This window comes from Eufriesea mexicana, unplaced genomic scaffold (genome assembly GCF_001483705.2).
Source record: "Eufriesea mexicana isolate 0111107269 unplaced genomic scaffold, ASM148370v2 scaffold278, whole genome shotgun sequence".
In the NCBI taxonomy this organism is placed as follows: Eukaryota; Metazoa; Arthropoda; class Insecta; order Hymenoptera; family Apidae; genus Eufriesea; species Eufriesea mexicana.
The window spans coordinates 76828-92336 of record NW_016908433.1 but is presented as its reverse complement, the minus strand read 5'-3'; the positions used below and the strand labels follow the sequence as shown (position 1 = coordinate 92336).

At 36.7% G+C, this 15509-nt stretch overlaps 1 protein-coding gene across 1 annotated transcript; it reads right to left on the bottom strand.

Annotated features, from left to right (window-relative positions):
• Positions 1–51: 51 nt before the first annotated feature.
• On the bottom strand, positions 52–15452 carry LOC108555705 (alpha-tocopherol transfer protein). Its single transcript, XM_017911490.1, has 7 exons — positions 15039–15452; positions 10141–10380; positions 6072–6163; positions 5721–5966; positions 4134–4328; positions 3290–3461; positions 52–414 (listed from the first exon to the last, which is right to left on the bottom strand). Exons 2-7 carry the CDS (start codon positions 10337–10339, stop codon positions 380–382), a joined length of 939 nt encoding a protein of 312 aa, XP_017766979.1. The 5' UTR covers positions 10340–10380; positions 15039–15452; the 3' UTR covers positions 52–379.
• Positions 15453–15509: the final 57 nt, after the last annotated feature.

Sequence of the window (15509 nt, the reverse complement as noted above, 5' to 3'; positions counted from 1 at the left end):
GCTTCTTTTATCCCAAATCTCTTTTATTGAATGTTTCCTCGCGATGAAACAATCGTATAACAAATCGTCGATGTCATAATCCATTGCACTCGTAGTCACTGGAAGAATTGTTCGTCGACGTTAAGAAACAATTACAACCTAACCCCGTTATCTCGATGAACTGGATACCGATCTTGCCTTCGATACCGAGATAAAGGTCGATCGAACGACGACAGTGATTCGAAATTTTCTTCCCGCTCTATTTGTCACGTCGATGACGAAAACTTTTCTGGTCATTGTCATCCCTTTCTTCCATTTATCAGATTCAGAAAACGATCACCTCGAGATCCAGTTTCTGCGTCGCGTTCCGAGCTGATCAACCATTGCACCCTGTCGCATGTCATTTTGTACTGTTATATCCCCATTTGTTGGATTCTGTAACGAGAAAATTCGAGAATCAGAGGGAATTTGTCCTGGACAGGCATCTAATTGCATGTATTGTAGTAGACGGATCACAAACCGGTGGCTTGTGTTATAAGTACTGATTTCTGAGATTTGGTGACACATTTCAGAGTTTTGATGACAGATTTCAGAGTTCTGGTGGCAGATTTCAGAATTCTGATGGCAGATTTCAGAGTTCTGGTAGCAGATTGCAAAGTTCTAATAACAGATTTCAGAGTTCTGATAGCAGATTTCTAAATTCTGGTAGCAAATTTCAGAATTTCGATGGCAGATTTCAGAGCTCTGATAACAGATTTCAGAGCTCTGGAAGCAGATTTCTAAATTCTGGTGGCAGATTTCAGAATTCTGGTGGCATATTTCAGAATTCTGATGGCAGATTTCAGAGTTCTGGTAGCAGACTGCAAAGTTCTAATAACAGATTTCAGAGTTCTGATAGCAGATTTCAGAATTTCGATGGCAGATTTCAGAGTTCTGATAACAGATTTCAGAGTTCTAGTAGCAGATTGCAGAGTTCTAATAACAGATTTCAGAGTTCTGATAGCAGATTTCTAAATTCTGGTGGCAGATTTCAGGATTCTGATGGCAAATTTCAGAATTCTGATGGCAGATTTCAGAGTTCTGGTAGCAGAGTTTAGAGTTCTCTGCCCTTAGTTGCTCATTGCATGTTATTATTTCCCAGTTTCTAAGCTTACGATTACCCTAATACTTACGAAACTTGCCTCTAATATTAGAAAAAGATATTCTTCAGAAACTGGGAATTGAAATAGTTTTTCTTAGAGATCGTTCAAGTATCGAGTGCAAGTATCAACTGTCCACTTGGTGCCAAGACAATCATCGCTATCCGAAATTACCATCTTCCTTGATAAAATCTTCAAAATACTCTTCGAAAATTCGATAAAAAGTCCCGAAAAATAATTCTTCTTATCGACTGAAAAAGCAATCTCTTCTCACGACCATTTACCGAATGTCAAGTGTCCAATTAAAACCAAGATAATAATTAACATCAAAAAATACCATTTACATCGATCAGAAGTTTAAAATACTTTGAAAATTCGATAAAAATCCCCCAAAAAGATAATTCTCTTTATCGACTGAAAAATCGATCTCCGTTAACGAATAGCGTGCAAAGTAGAGAGGGCCGTTTAACGAAATATTAAGTGTCCAATTAAAGGCTAATTGTTAGAATTAGAGCACTATTAGGATTAGAATTACGGTTGGCCATGTACCCGAGCAGGGCCGAAAATCGCACACGAATTTCCGGCCGATGGCAATTAATCCCGTGACGTAATTCACGAACGAAGTTGCGTGGCCCGGCAATTAGCGTTTTCTGTGTACGAGGAAAATTATACGATGCGCGATTGCGCAACAGAGTCCATGCCCCCCGATAATGGCACGGCTGCAACGTAACGCATTCCGCCGCGTAATTACGCAAAACCGCGAGTACTGGCTGCGAAACGAATTCGGGCATGGCGGATCGTTCCGTGTGTCCGACGACCCTTTTTCGGAAAGGATTGAACGCGATCCACGTGTCGCAATGCGAGTCCATTTCCGTGTTAAATCGGCCCACTCGGTCACCAGATACCCCCTCCATGTGAAGACCGATTTTCTGCAACGCGACGCCAATGTTTCCTTCGTTTTTAGATCTATAATCCCTCTGTCATTCTTCGATCTCATATTTAGTGTTTTTAAAAAATAAAATCACCGTGTATTTTTAACGGGGGCCATTTTTTGGTAATTAGGGGAGTAAGATGGAAAGTTGTTTCGCGAATGTGTGAATGAATGCAAGTGTATTCCTAATTTTTCTATTTTGATTTGATGTTGGATAGTTTGAAAAATGAGATCGTCGTGAATTTTTTGAGGGGACCATTTTTTGGAAATTAGTAAGGGGCGTAAGAGGGGAGTCAGAGGGGAAGTTTTATGAATGTGTGTCGCAAGTGTATTTTTAATTTTTTGATATTTAATTTTTCCATTTTGATTTGGTATTGGGTGGTTTGAAAAATGAGAGCATCTTGTATTTTTTGACAGGTCCCATTTTTTGTTAATTAGGGGGGTAAGAAGGAAAATTGTTTTATGAATGTGTATAGAAAGTATATTCGCAATTTCTTGATGCCTAATCTTTCTATTTTGATTTAATATTGGATAGCTTGAAAAATGAGATGGTTGAGAATTTTTTGAGGGTGCCATTTTTTGATAATTAGGAAATTGAGTAAGAGGGGAACTTGTTTTATGAATGCGTGTTGCAAATGTATTCCTAATTTTTAGATGCCTAATTTTTGTATTTTGATTTGATATTGGATAGCTTGAAAAATGAGATCGTCGTGAATTTTTTGAGGGGGCCATTTTTTGGTAATTAGTAAGGGGGATGACAGGAATGTGGATTACGTTCAAAGTTACTCTACAAAGGAGTGTCGCAGGTGTATCTACGACTTCTCGATCGATAATCGTTCTACTTTAACTAGATTTAATTGTCCGAGTGCCAAGTAGTGCTACGGCACTGTTGGGATATATCGAAAAGTGCCATCGAGTTGTAATATACGATTGTCCCCTACTCTCTGCGTGTTCCATTTCCCCATACTCGCTCCTCGCACCTCCGTTGCCATTCTTCAAAAATAAAATGTACGAAACAACACCGTAAAACTCAATTCCTTCTCGCGATTCGGTATACCTTCCCTGATAGATCGATTCGCTTGCCATTTTTCAATGCGAAATACAAAATTCGCGAATGCACCGCTTGGCGCTATTCGAGAAAATTGGTCCGAAAAATGGCACCGAAATAATTAAGCAAAATTATAAATGTACGAACGCGGTGAATTTTTACAGATAATTTTGAGATAATTAGTCGAATTACCTTCGAAATCCTTCTCGAAATGGCAGAAATATTCGGCGATCTTTGGGCCTAACGGTTCATCTGGCAACTCCATATTTCCACCGAACTCCACAGGCGTAGCCTTCGCGCCAGTGTACGCGATCAAGGATTCTCTATTCGTGCCATGGAAGTGAATCCTGTTACGCATCTTCTCCTGTGAACAGACCCCATGTAAAAGTCAGCCATGAATAACAGAGAGAAAGAATCATTCAGTTCCAAGCAATTAAAAGAACTCATTAGCATCCATCGACCTCGGGCACTGATTACGTGAATTGTTATTAATTTCAGCCCTTAGGCCCAGAAAAATTATTAATTTCAGTTCTTAGGCCCAGAAAAATGATTAATTTCAGTGCTTAGGCCCAGAAAAATTATTAATCTCAATATTTATTAATTTCAGTCCTTAGGCCCAGAAAAGTTATTGATCTCAATATTTATTTATTTCAGTCCTTAGGCCCAGAAAAATTATTAATTTCATTCCTATACTTTACTTAACCATTTGACAATCCCTGCACACATCCCCTTTTCTACTATTTGCTCTTCACTATACACGCACCACCCCATTCGTTATGCAAATTATTATAAAGGCCTATCATTTTTATCATTTAGTAATCACAGCTGTTCATTCAATTATTATTCATTTATCGTGATAAATTTATATTTCTGATAACACCATGCTTGATAACACCATGCACCATACAGATTCTCTCCACTTTAGGAAGAGAAACACGACTCGAGAGGATTGTCCAATTTAGTATGCACATGGTTTATCAGCCGAGATATATCGGACAGGAAATCACGAAGACAAATGATCGACGAAAGAACGTACCACGAGGAAGGGTTTGAAGAGAGCGAACACCATGTTGAATATGAAGGGTTGGTTCACTATATGGATACCCTTAATACGACAGGGTAAACATTTCTGCACCCATTCCGTCACCTTCGCAGCGAAAGTCGGGGTGAATTGTGTAACGTGGCCCAACGTCAGGCCCGCCATATTTAAAATTACGTGCACGCCGCCAATCTGCAAGAAAATATTTATAAGTGACGAATTATTTTACCAAATACCTTTAATCGTATCCACTATGGAATATTCATGATATAAAATACATATACGCGACACAAAAATATTCGTGAAATAAAATAAAAATTTATATGCAAGATTGACAATAAATCTTGGCGACGATAAAATACCAGTGCTGTACCTATTCTAGAACTATATAATAGAGAATAAAATATAGGAAATCCCAATATCCCATGATACAAAGCAGGAAGAAATGAGAAAATGCAGAGATTCTTAAATCGATTTCGGTAGATAAGGTTAGGGTTGTTATGGGGTGCGTTATAGCAAGTTTGACACTGTATAAAAATTTGATGAAAATACAATAAGTGAAATAAAAATAAAAATTTATATCCAAGATTAACCATAAATTTTGGTGATAATAAAATATCAATGGTACCATAGAAATAAATATTGGGGGATGAAATAAAAGAGATTCGAGTATCCCATGATACAAAGCAGGAAGAAATGAGAAAATGCAAAGATTCTTAAATCGAATTCGGTAGACACGGTTATGGTTGTTATGGGATGCATACCGCTGCAACTTGCTCGGGATGGAACAATGGGGCATAGAAATTTTTCAAAGTGCTATGTATCGACTTCGACGTAACGAGACATGCTCTCATAACGATACCAAATATGAGCCCGGAAGGTCGGCGCCACACGGGTTATTGCACAATTGCTTACGATGCTAGCCTTCACCTAACCATCCACTTCGATGGAACTCGCGTTTTTATACGCCATTCTTGTTGCGATCCGATGAATTCCCGATAAAATTATCCGATCGAACATTGAATTCTCAAAATTACACCAACAACAATATTTCAATACATATATTGACAATATTAATAAAAATTAAATCGAACAAATTTAATGATACCTATATTTTCTATTATCTATGACAATAATTAAGACAAAATTGAAGAAGACAAAACTAAAAAATAATCAAGAAGAATAGAAGACGATATTTAAGCATAAATTATAAGTATAATGAAAAGAATATTTTTTTTTGTTGATTAGGGTTAATTATGATTAATTCTTGTAGTAACACGAGTGACCTAATTACACGTATCAAATGTTCTCTATGTTCTCTATTATCTATGACAATAATTAAGACAAAATTGAAGAAGACAAAACTAAAAAATAATCAAGAAGAATAGAAGACGATATTTAAGCATAAATTATAAGTATAATAAAAAGAATATTTTTTTTTCTTGTTGATTAGGGTTAATTATAGTTAATTCTTGTAGTAACACGAGTGCCCTAATTATACGTATTAAAATGCATAATATCGTGACCCTAGAGGATAGAAGCCTACTTTTGAGCCTACGTACACGAAGATTAAATTGAATATACCTGGGACTTCGGCTCAGCTATGGCCGCGAACAACGATAGCATGACTGCTCGGTATATTTCATCCACGCTAATCAGTTTCGTGTTCCACTGCTTCCCACAGTTGACCACAACGATTCTGCAGCCGCTTGCGTTGCGTTCTGGTAACGGTATCACTATTCCCGAGGACAATACCTTCTTCTCGGTGCTGGGCAATAGTTTATCGCAGTAGCGTGGGTTGTTCTGCTTGTATTTGTAGAACCTCTTCATCTGTGAAATCGCAGTATCGCGATATTATTCCGTTTCGCCTCGCTCTGTCTCGTTTCGAGCACGTGCAAAGCTTCTCGCGTGCATAATCAACGAAATTCGTCTCACCAGTTCGAAAGCGCTCTTCGGGTACCATTTGCAAGGTCGCAGGAACTTCTGGTAAATCTCGTCGCCATCCGGCAGGAGCAAGTCAGGCTCACCTGGGAAAAGAAACACGAACCTCTCAGAAGGTGCAATTATACCTGTTTGCTTGTATAGGCTAGGCCATCATTATCCCGACAGCCGAAACGAGCGGTTATGCTATCGCAACGGTCAATTATGGCACTGCTAGGTCATCTACTGGCATCGGAGGATTTCCGTTGCCATCCACGACGTTCCAGAAACCTCAAAGTCGCAAGGGACACCATACGGTAAATAGATCTGATATTCCTATGTACAACACTACAGTAAGTGTCAACCAATATTAGCTGTAGAGTATGCATGGCCTTTTACCTTCATCATTGACAGCAATTATCAGAATCTATTTATTGACAGTATTTGCAGAACAATTCTATTATAACAGTACTCCTACAAATACTAGAGTAAATAGATCACACATCGCTATATGCAAAGATTATGGTTACTATTAACCAATACTAGCTGCAGAGTGTGCACAGTCATATACCTACATTATAGGAGTATTGACAACAATTATCAGGATCTATTTATTGGCAGTGTTTGTAGAACAGTTATATTATAACAGTACTTCTATGGATACTACAGTAAATAGATCACATATCACTATATGTAATGATTACAGTAACTATCAACCAATACTAGCTATAGAGTGTGCATGGTCTTTTACCTTCATTACAGCAGCATTGACAATTATCAGGATCTATTTATTGGCAGTATTTGTAGAACAGTTCTATTATAACAGTATTTTTATGGATACTACAGTAAATAGATCACATATCTCTATATGCAACGATTATAGTTACTATTGACCAATACTAGCTGCAGAGTATGCACAGTCATATACCTACATTACAGCAGTACTGACAACAATTATCTGGCTCTATTTACTGGTAGTATTAGAGGTATAGTTTAACTGTACTCCTATGAAAATTACAGTAAATAGATCAAATATCGCTATATGCAATGATTACAGTCACTATCAACTAATACTAGCTATAGAGCATACATGGCCTTTTACTTTCATTACAGCAGCATTCACAATTATTAGGATCTATTTACTGCCAGTATTTGTAGAACAGTTCTATTATAACAGTGCTCCTATGGATATTACAGTGAATAGAACAGATATCGCTATATGCAATGATTATAGTTACTATCAACCAATACTAGTTGCAGAGTGTGCACAGTCATATACCTACATTACAGCAGCATTGACAATTATCAGGATCTATTTATTGGCAGTAGAACAGTTCTATTATAACAGTACTCCTATGGATATTACAGTAAATAGATCATATATCGCTATATCCAACGATTATAGTTATTGTTAATCAATACTAGCTGCAGAGTATGCACAGTCCCATACCTACGTTACAGCAACACTGATAACAATTATCTGGCTCTATTTACTGGTAGCATTAGAGGTATAACTTAACTGTACTATTATAAAATCTACAGTAAATATCTATTGTAAATTAACTACGGTCATGCAACGATAGTGACAGTCTGCTAGAGGTTGCAGACCAATACCTACCTTGAACTTCAAGGAGCTTCAATACTATACAGGCACCAAGATGTCGGTTTTGGATTTAAAGGGACCTGCTGTCTCTTGCAGCAGTCAGTCCCAAATCCAGAACAGTGTAGAAGGCTTTTAAAGTATTGTAATTCGTAAGGACTATATTCGCATAAATGTATATATTTCACCTACATTAAACATTATATATCTGTCGCTGTACAACCGAATACGGTTACTTCCCTGGACGCTAAACGCTTTGATTTCATCCCAGCAATTAGAACACTGTCAACCAATACTAGCTGCAGAGCATGCATTGCCGTTTACCTTCGCTACGGCAGCACTAACAACGATTATCACCCTAGGTAACCAAACACCGGTAACCCGGGGTAATCCTTCTTTACCTAGAGAGGAATTAACGAACTCTCTTACCGATCTTCCCGAGTATTACTTCCCATGCGTATCAAGTTCCTCCGAGGAACGTCGAACGAGCCTGCGATAGAGAGAAATTTTCATTTTCTCTCGACCGGTTCTGCACGGACGAGCGAATTCACCATGGCCGGGAGTCTCCCATTGCATTCCTTTCTCCTCGATTGCCAGGTATCGAAGCCATAATATCAATTTGAAGTATAACTCGCGTGGTACAGGTTTTGCGATAAAAATTCGACTCTTCTTGTTCGCTTTACTGACAATCTAGTTTCTCCGCGGAACTAGTACTAGGGATAACTAGTAACTAAGGATAACTAGTAAGATATACCGAACGAACCGTATTCTTCCCAGTTCCTGTTATAATATCATAATATCGATTAATCACATTCACAGAGAGATCATGATGCTTGTAAAACCACGAAGGATGAGCAGAAACGTTATTTTCACGAAATTTAATTCACGAAGAAAGTTTATAAACAAGGTTAGCCACTGGAGAGTATGGTAGTAGAGATAGTGATACGTGCCTTATCTGGTCGTCAAGCTCATGCACTTCCTGGGCCTTGAAGAAGCTTATATTTCTTTTAAAATATCTTCGTTCAAAATTGTATTATTTTAATTTGATTTGTCTCTATCAGATATACTCGATTTGCAGAATTTAATTTGCGAAGAAATGAATATGATTTGCGAAAAGTGAACGTGTAGAATGAATTCCGAGATAATCTTGGGGGCACGAGATATCTACAGTATCTTTAGATTTCGATTTTGTTAAATGAAACTTTTATTGACTTCGGAAATGAACCTTGTTCTTTCTTCTATCTGCCTGATGGCATTGCTTTGACTCTTCTGAAATAAATCTGGTAGATAATCAAGTGTTTATCGCGATTAAGGAGATATCGTGATTGAAATCTTGGAAATCTGGATGGATGGTTCCATTTTGGGGAAAAATTAGGCTATCGATATCAGCAACGTGTATTCTCTTAAATTTATTATGAGAGAACCTTGAGAATCATCATTATTGATTTCTCCCAATGTTTCTGGGAAGGTTCGAGGGATTTTGAGAATGGTTCGAAGCCGAGAGTCGAACATAACCTCTATCGCGTTAGAAAGATGGTTCCTCGCGCCATGCTCGATCTCCAATCCAATTTAAAAGAGAATACCAGCGGGTGAAGTGGAAGGTAAGCAAAGGAAGACCTGAATCGTGATGTGTTTGCTTGATGTATTCACAGAGGCGCTTCTCTTTCCCGTGAATCACCTGCACAAAAATATTTTCCCTTCCCTGTTCCTTTTTCCAACCCTTCTACAGAGAATGAAAGAAAAATCGACATAATTTCTCGAAAATTTATTCAGAAATCTTGCAAACTAACCTCAAACTCTGGTCAACGTTCTTCGATGCAAACCTTCTCTACAGAATGATAGAAAAATCGATAAAATTTCTCGAAAATTTATTCAGAAATCTTGCAAACTAACCTCAAACTCTGGTCAACGTTCTTCGATGCAAACCTTCTCTACAGAATGATAGAAAAATCGATAAAATTTCTCGAAAATTTATTCAGAAATCTTGCAAACTAACCTCAAACTCTGGTCAACGTTCTTCGATGCAACACTTATCCGCAGAAAGATAGAAAAATCGACAAAATTTCTTGCAAATTTATTCAGAAATCTTGCAAACTAACCTCAAACTCTGGTCAACGTTCTTCGATGCAAACCTTCTCTACAGAATGATAGAAAAATCGATAAAATTTCTCGAAAATTTATTCAGAAATCTTGCAAACTAACCTCAAACTCTGGTCAACGTTCTTCGATGCAACACTTATCCGCAGAATGATAGAAAAATCGTCAAAATTTCTTGCAAATTTCTTCAGAAATCCTGCAAACTAACCTCAAACTCTGGCCAACGTTCTACGAATCGATCGCCATTTTTATCCAAACCTCTTGAACCTTTTCCAGATTCTCCGAACGAATCTTCGCCCAACTTCCCTTCGTTTCGTACCTAATCGAGTGGTCGTTGAGATAGCAATGGAACCGACAATCGGACGCCATTTTATACGTTTCCGTTACCTTTCAGCATCTCCTTGATATCCTTGAGCGCCTGTTCAACAACCTCCGGCGTCTCGCGCAGTTCTTTCATCGCTATTTCCTTGAAGAACTCGTCGTCATCATCGAAATCCGCTTTCAACACGTAAGCACCTAACTGCAGTCCCTCCGCTATCTTCTTCGCTGCGGTGTGATCGGTACCCTGTCTCTTCTGCGACTCCATGTTGCCGCTGGCAGGCCTCAGTTCCCGAGAACCAGCTCTATCTGTCGGGCACACACGAAAAACTGGTTACAACTTGGAAACAGGAAAACAGGAAACGATCTTCCTTTCTTTTCTTTTTCGTTTCTCCACTCTTCTCTCCGCCCAACTGTATCTCTCAGTTGATATCTCTTTGGAGGCTGCAGGATGGCCGTTAATTGCTGGCTCTTTGCCGCTGCAAGTGTGACCTGATTATGCGAACGCCTGATTAAAAAATTTACATATGTACGTTAATATTCGGATGGGAAACGAAATATTGGACGTTGTTCAGGTCGTTGCGAATTTCTAGTGATCCTAGACTGTTTCTAGGGTGATTAGTTTTGTTTAACCTAACTCTAGAACTTCTAACACAGGGAACTCGCGAGCAATGAGATTATTTTAACGCTGGAAATGTTGGAATGCATCCATTGATGGGGAAAAGAAAAGCATAGGTGTTTCCAATTCTAAAGAGATCAAGGGTCCAGAGACAGTGAGCGCCTGGGTTATGTTTTTTCGACCAACACCTCATGACTCGAGGACCACCTCGAACGCTTGGGCTAGCTACTAAATAAAACAGCTCGTTTGCGACTAGACCACGGTACAGAGCTTTTCAGAGCTTTACACAGACACTGTGTCTTCTGTACCAGGTCCCCCTCACGTAAACAAAGACCCCTCTTTTCATTAACACGAAATAGTGCCTTGATTTCTTAAATACCCACGACATCCCTTCAGAACTATCGTGGGGGTGAAAATGACTAGTTTCATACCGATTTTTGTTCGAGCAGGATCACAATTACGTATGGTCTTCCATTTTCATCGTATCGTATTAATTAATACCAATTGCATGGATTATATTTAGGTGTGCATTATACATCGGTAGTGTTAGTGTTGATATCTGATTTGTATATATGTGAAATATCAATCTTTCAATTCGATTCGTTAATTATCGTCAATTAACCCATCTTCCAATCCAAATCTAACCCAAACCTAAGCGAAATCTCACAAGATGATCAAAAATCGAGGATTTCCGAAGTTAATTCATAGTTTCTTCTTGATTCATCGTTAACGCGTCTAATGGTGGTGAGTGTTTGAGTAAATATAGTGCAACTACGAGCGCGAGGTGTGCGAATATTTGCGAAACAAGATAAATATGCAAGCTGTATTCGTCCTGTCGTTCCTGGAATGTTTGCAGAAGCGTCTTTAATGTAGGCAGTCCTGAGACCTGACTCACTATTTACACGATCTTTTACTCGATCGTGAGAGCAAACGTGGATCACGCTCGGAATTTCCTTCTCACTCGATTGCGATGATTTTAACGAACGTTAATAGTCTAATGTCCCGAGATTGGTTCGTGATGACGTGTCTTGATAAGTTCGATATCGTTCTTCGTACACCAGTGCAGCATCGTTGCTGAAGCACTGCAAGAATCAACGTTTACATTTTTCCTTGTCGAATCGTTTGCAATGCAGCGGACAAAGTTCGCCTCGTTTGTTTATGTTTTATACGTACGCATCTTAATCCGATAATTACACATGACCAGATAAGATAATTAAAATGTCCGGGCGGTATCTAACGAGTGTACACAAAGATTAACGTCGTGCGAATAATTTTCCTACGCCACTGTCTTCGTTCTTTGTTTCTCAGCATGTGTATCCGTACACACGGAAGACCTTAATTGCACTCGAACCATGGGGTTCTATGGTTTCTGATATTGGAGTGAGAATTCGACGAAGAAAATTCCCACGATTTTTTCATTCCATTCCTCGCTTTATCCTCGATTATCTTTGTTTCAAATTCGAAATTTACTAAAGACTATAATTAGTTGGGTCATTAAATGAAAATAACTTAGGAAGTATAGTTCAAATCTCGATTTTGTAATTTGTTTTATGTTTACGATTTTTATATTATAGTTGAATAATTGAACTTCTTCCTTGGAAAGAAAATTTACCCCGAACTATAGTTAATTGCTACATTAAATTACAATAATTGAACTTCACGATTTTTTCATTCCATTCCTCGCTTTATCCTCAATTATCTTTGTTTCAAATTCGAAATTTACTAAAGACTATAATTAGTTGGGTTATTAAATGAAAATAACTTAGGAAGTATAGTTCAAATCTCGATTTTGTAATTTGTTTTATGTTCACGATTTTTATATCATAGTTGAATATAATTGAACTTCTTCCTTAAAAAGAAAATTCACTCTGAACTATAGTTAATTGCTATATTAAATTACAATAATTGAATTTAGGAGGTATAGTTTAAATATCGATATACTAATTTGGTTTAGGTTCGTGATTTTTATATCATAGTCCAATATAATCGATCTTCTACCTTAGAAAAAAAATTCACTATAGATTATAATTAATTGCTATAATAAATTGGAATAATTGAACCTAGGAGGTATAGTTTAAATATCGATATACTAATTTGGTTTAGGTTCGCGATTTTTATATCATAGTCCAATGTTCAAATCTCGATTTTGTAATTTGTTTTATGTTCACGATTTTTATATCATAGTTGAATATAATCGATCTTCTACTTTAGAAAGAAAATTCACTATAGACTATAATAAATTGCTATATTAAATTGGAATAATTGCTATACTAAATTGGTATAATTGAACCTAGGAGGTATAGTTTAATTATCAATATACTAATTTGATTTAGGTTGATAATCGATCTTCTACCTTAGAAAAAAAATTCACTATAGATTATAATTAATTGCTATAATAAATTGGAATAATTGAACCTAGGAGGTATAGTTTAAATATCGATATACTAATTTGGTTTAGGTTCGCGATTTTTATATCATAGTCCAATATAATCGATCTTTTTCCTTGGAAAGAAAATTTACCCCGAACTATAGTTAATTGCCATATTAAATTAGAATAATTGAACTTAGGAAGTATAGTTTAAATCTAGGTATACTAATTTGGTTTAGGTTCGCGAAATTTATATCATAGTCGAATATAATCGATCTTCTACCTTAGAAAGAAAATTCACTATAGACTATAATAAATTGCTATATTAAATTGGAATAATTGGTATACTAAATTGGTATAATTGAACCTAGGAGGTATAGTTTAATTATCAATATACTAATTTGATTTAGGTTGACGATTTTTATACTATAGTCGAATATAATCGATCTTCTACCTTAGAAAGAAAATTCACTATAGATTATAATTAATTGCTATATTAAATTAAAATAATTGAACTTAGGAAGTATAGTTTGAGTCTCCGTATACTAATTTGGTTTAGGTTCGCGATTTTTATATCATCAACGAATATAATCGATCTTTTTCCTTTAAAAAAGAATTCACCCCAAACTATAGTTAATTGCCATATTAAATTAGAATAATTGAACTTAGAAAGTATAGTTTAAATTTCGATATACTAATTTGGTTTAAGCTCGCGATTTTTATATTATCCTTAATAGATCGATCTTCGTCCTTGAAAATAAAATTCACTGTGAACTATAATTAATTGCTATATTAAATTGGAATAATTGAACCTAGGAGGTATAGTTTAAATATCGATATACTAATTTGGTTTAGGTTCGCGATTTTTATATCATAGTCCAATATAATCGATCTTTTTCCTTGGAAAGAAAATTTACCCCGAACTATAGTTAACTGCTATATTAAATTAGAATAATTGAACTTAGGAAGTATAGTTTAAATCTAGGTATACTAATTTGGTTTAGGTTCGCGAATTTTATATCATAGTCGAATATAATCGATCTTCTACCTTAGAAAGAAAATTCACTATAGACTATAATAAATTGCTATATTAAATTGGAATAATTGGTATACTAAATTGGTATAATTGAACCTAGGAGGTATAGTTTAATTATCAATATACTAATTTGATTTAGGTTGACGATTTTTATACTATAGTCGAATATAATCGATCTTCTACCTTAGAAAGAAAATTCACTATAGACTATAATAAATTGCTATATTAAATTAAAATAATTGAACTTAGGAAGTATAGTTTGAGTCTCCGTATACTAATTTGGTTTAGGTTCGCGATTTTTATATCATCAACGAATATAATCGATCTTTTTCCTTTAAAAAAGAATTCACCCCAAACTATAGTTAATTGCCATATTAAATTAGAATAATTGAACTTAGAAAGTATAGTTTAAATTTCGATATACTAATTTGGTTTAAGCTCGCGATTTTTATATTATCCTTAATAGATCGATCTTCGTCCTTGAAAATAAAATTCACTGTGAACTATAATTAATTGCTATATTAAATTGGAATAATTGAACCTAGGAGGTATAGTTTAAATCTCGATATACTAATATGGTTTATGTCCGCGACTTTTATATCATCGTCAATCGATCGATCGATTCTTCCAAAAGAAAAGAATTAACCCTAAATTCTAGTAAATTACTATACCATATTTAAACCAAATATTCCAAACTTCCTTCAACTTTCTCGCCCTAAACTTCACTGAACCCTTACATACCCTATAACTGTATATTATACTACAACTATACTAACACTAGTACAATATACAATATATATACAATATCACAAAGTCTTTCTAAAAATATCCCTACACCTTTCACTGTCCCCTTCTAAAGCCCTGAAGGTCCTGAGACCAGTGACCCAGGACCCAACACGAATTTCCAAATTGACCGAAAAAAGTCTGGAAATTAATTAGCGTACCTGAGGGAAGACTCTTGGTCCTTTCGATTTGCTCTTTCCACTGCGAGGGATGCGGCTGAGAGAATCCTACTTAGCTCCCTGTCGCTGAACAGCGATTCGTCTGACGGTATCCCGGAGCTTCAGAATGTTATTTCACGGTTCGCAAGCGAGAAGCTTCGACGTGAATTGCGAGGATCGTAGAGCGAATCGCAGGAACGAGGCGGGAAGAGATGGCCTGTTTGATGGGAAACAGGTTGAACAGGAGCATCCAGCTTGGTCGAGTCACTGGTGAAGACTGCCACGGGGCAGAACTCGCAAGTCGGAAATCGGCTAGAAAGCGAGAGCGTTTCTCCCACCTTGGCCGTTGTTTGCCAGGACGGAAACCATCGCGGAGGTTGCCCTTTGTCGAGGTCGTGCATAATTAAATTTCAAAGTGGACTGTGCCGCAGTGTCAAAAGGTGAACGTTGTAATCGAGTTGCGTGCCGTTTAAC

Coding starts and splice junctions, on each gene's coding strand:
- LOC108555705 (XM_017911490.1), bottom strand. CDS start 10,339: ATGGAGTCGCAGAAGAGACAGGGTACCGATCACACCGCAGCGAAGAAG. Junction 5,967..6,071: donor CGAAGAGCGCTTTCGAACTG/GTGAGACGAATT, acceptor GCGATTTCACAG/ATGAAGAGGTTCTACAAATA. Junction 3,462..4,133: donor TCTTCAAACCCTTCCTCGTG/GTACGTTCTTTC, acceptor GTCTGTTCACAG/GAGAAGATGCGTAACAGGAT.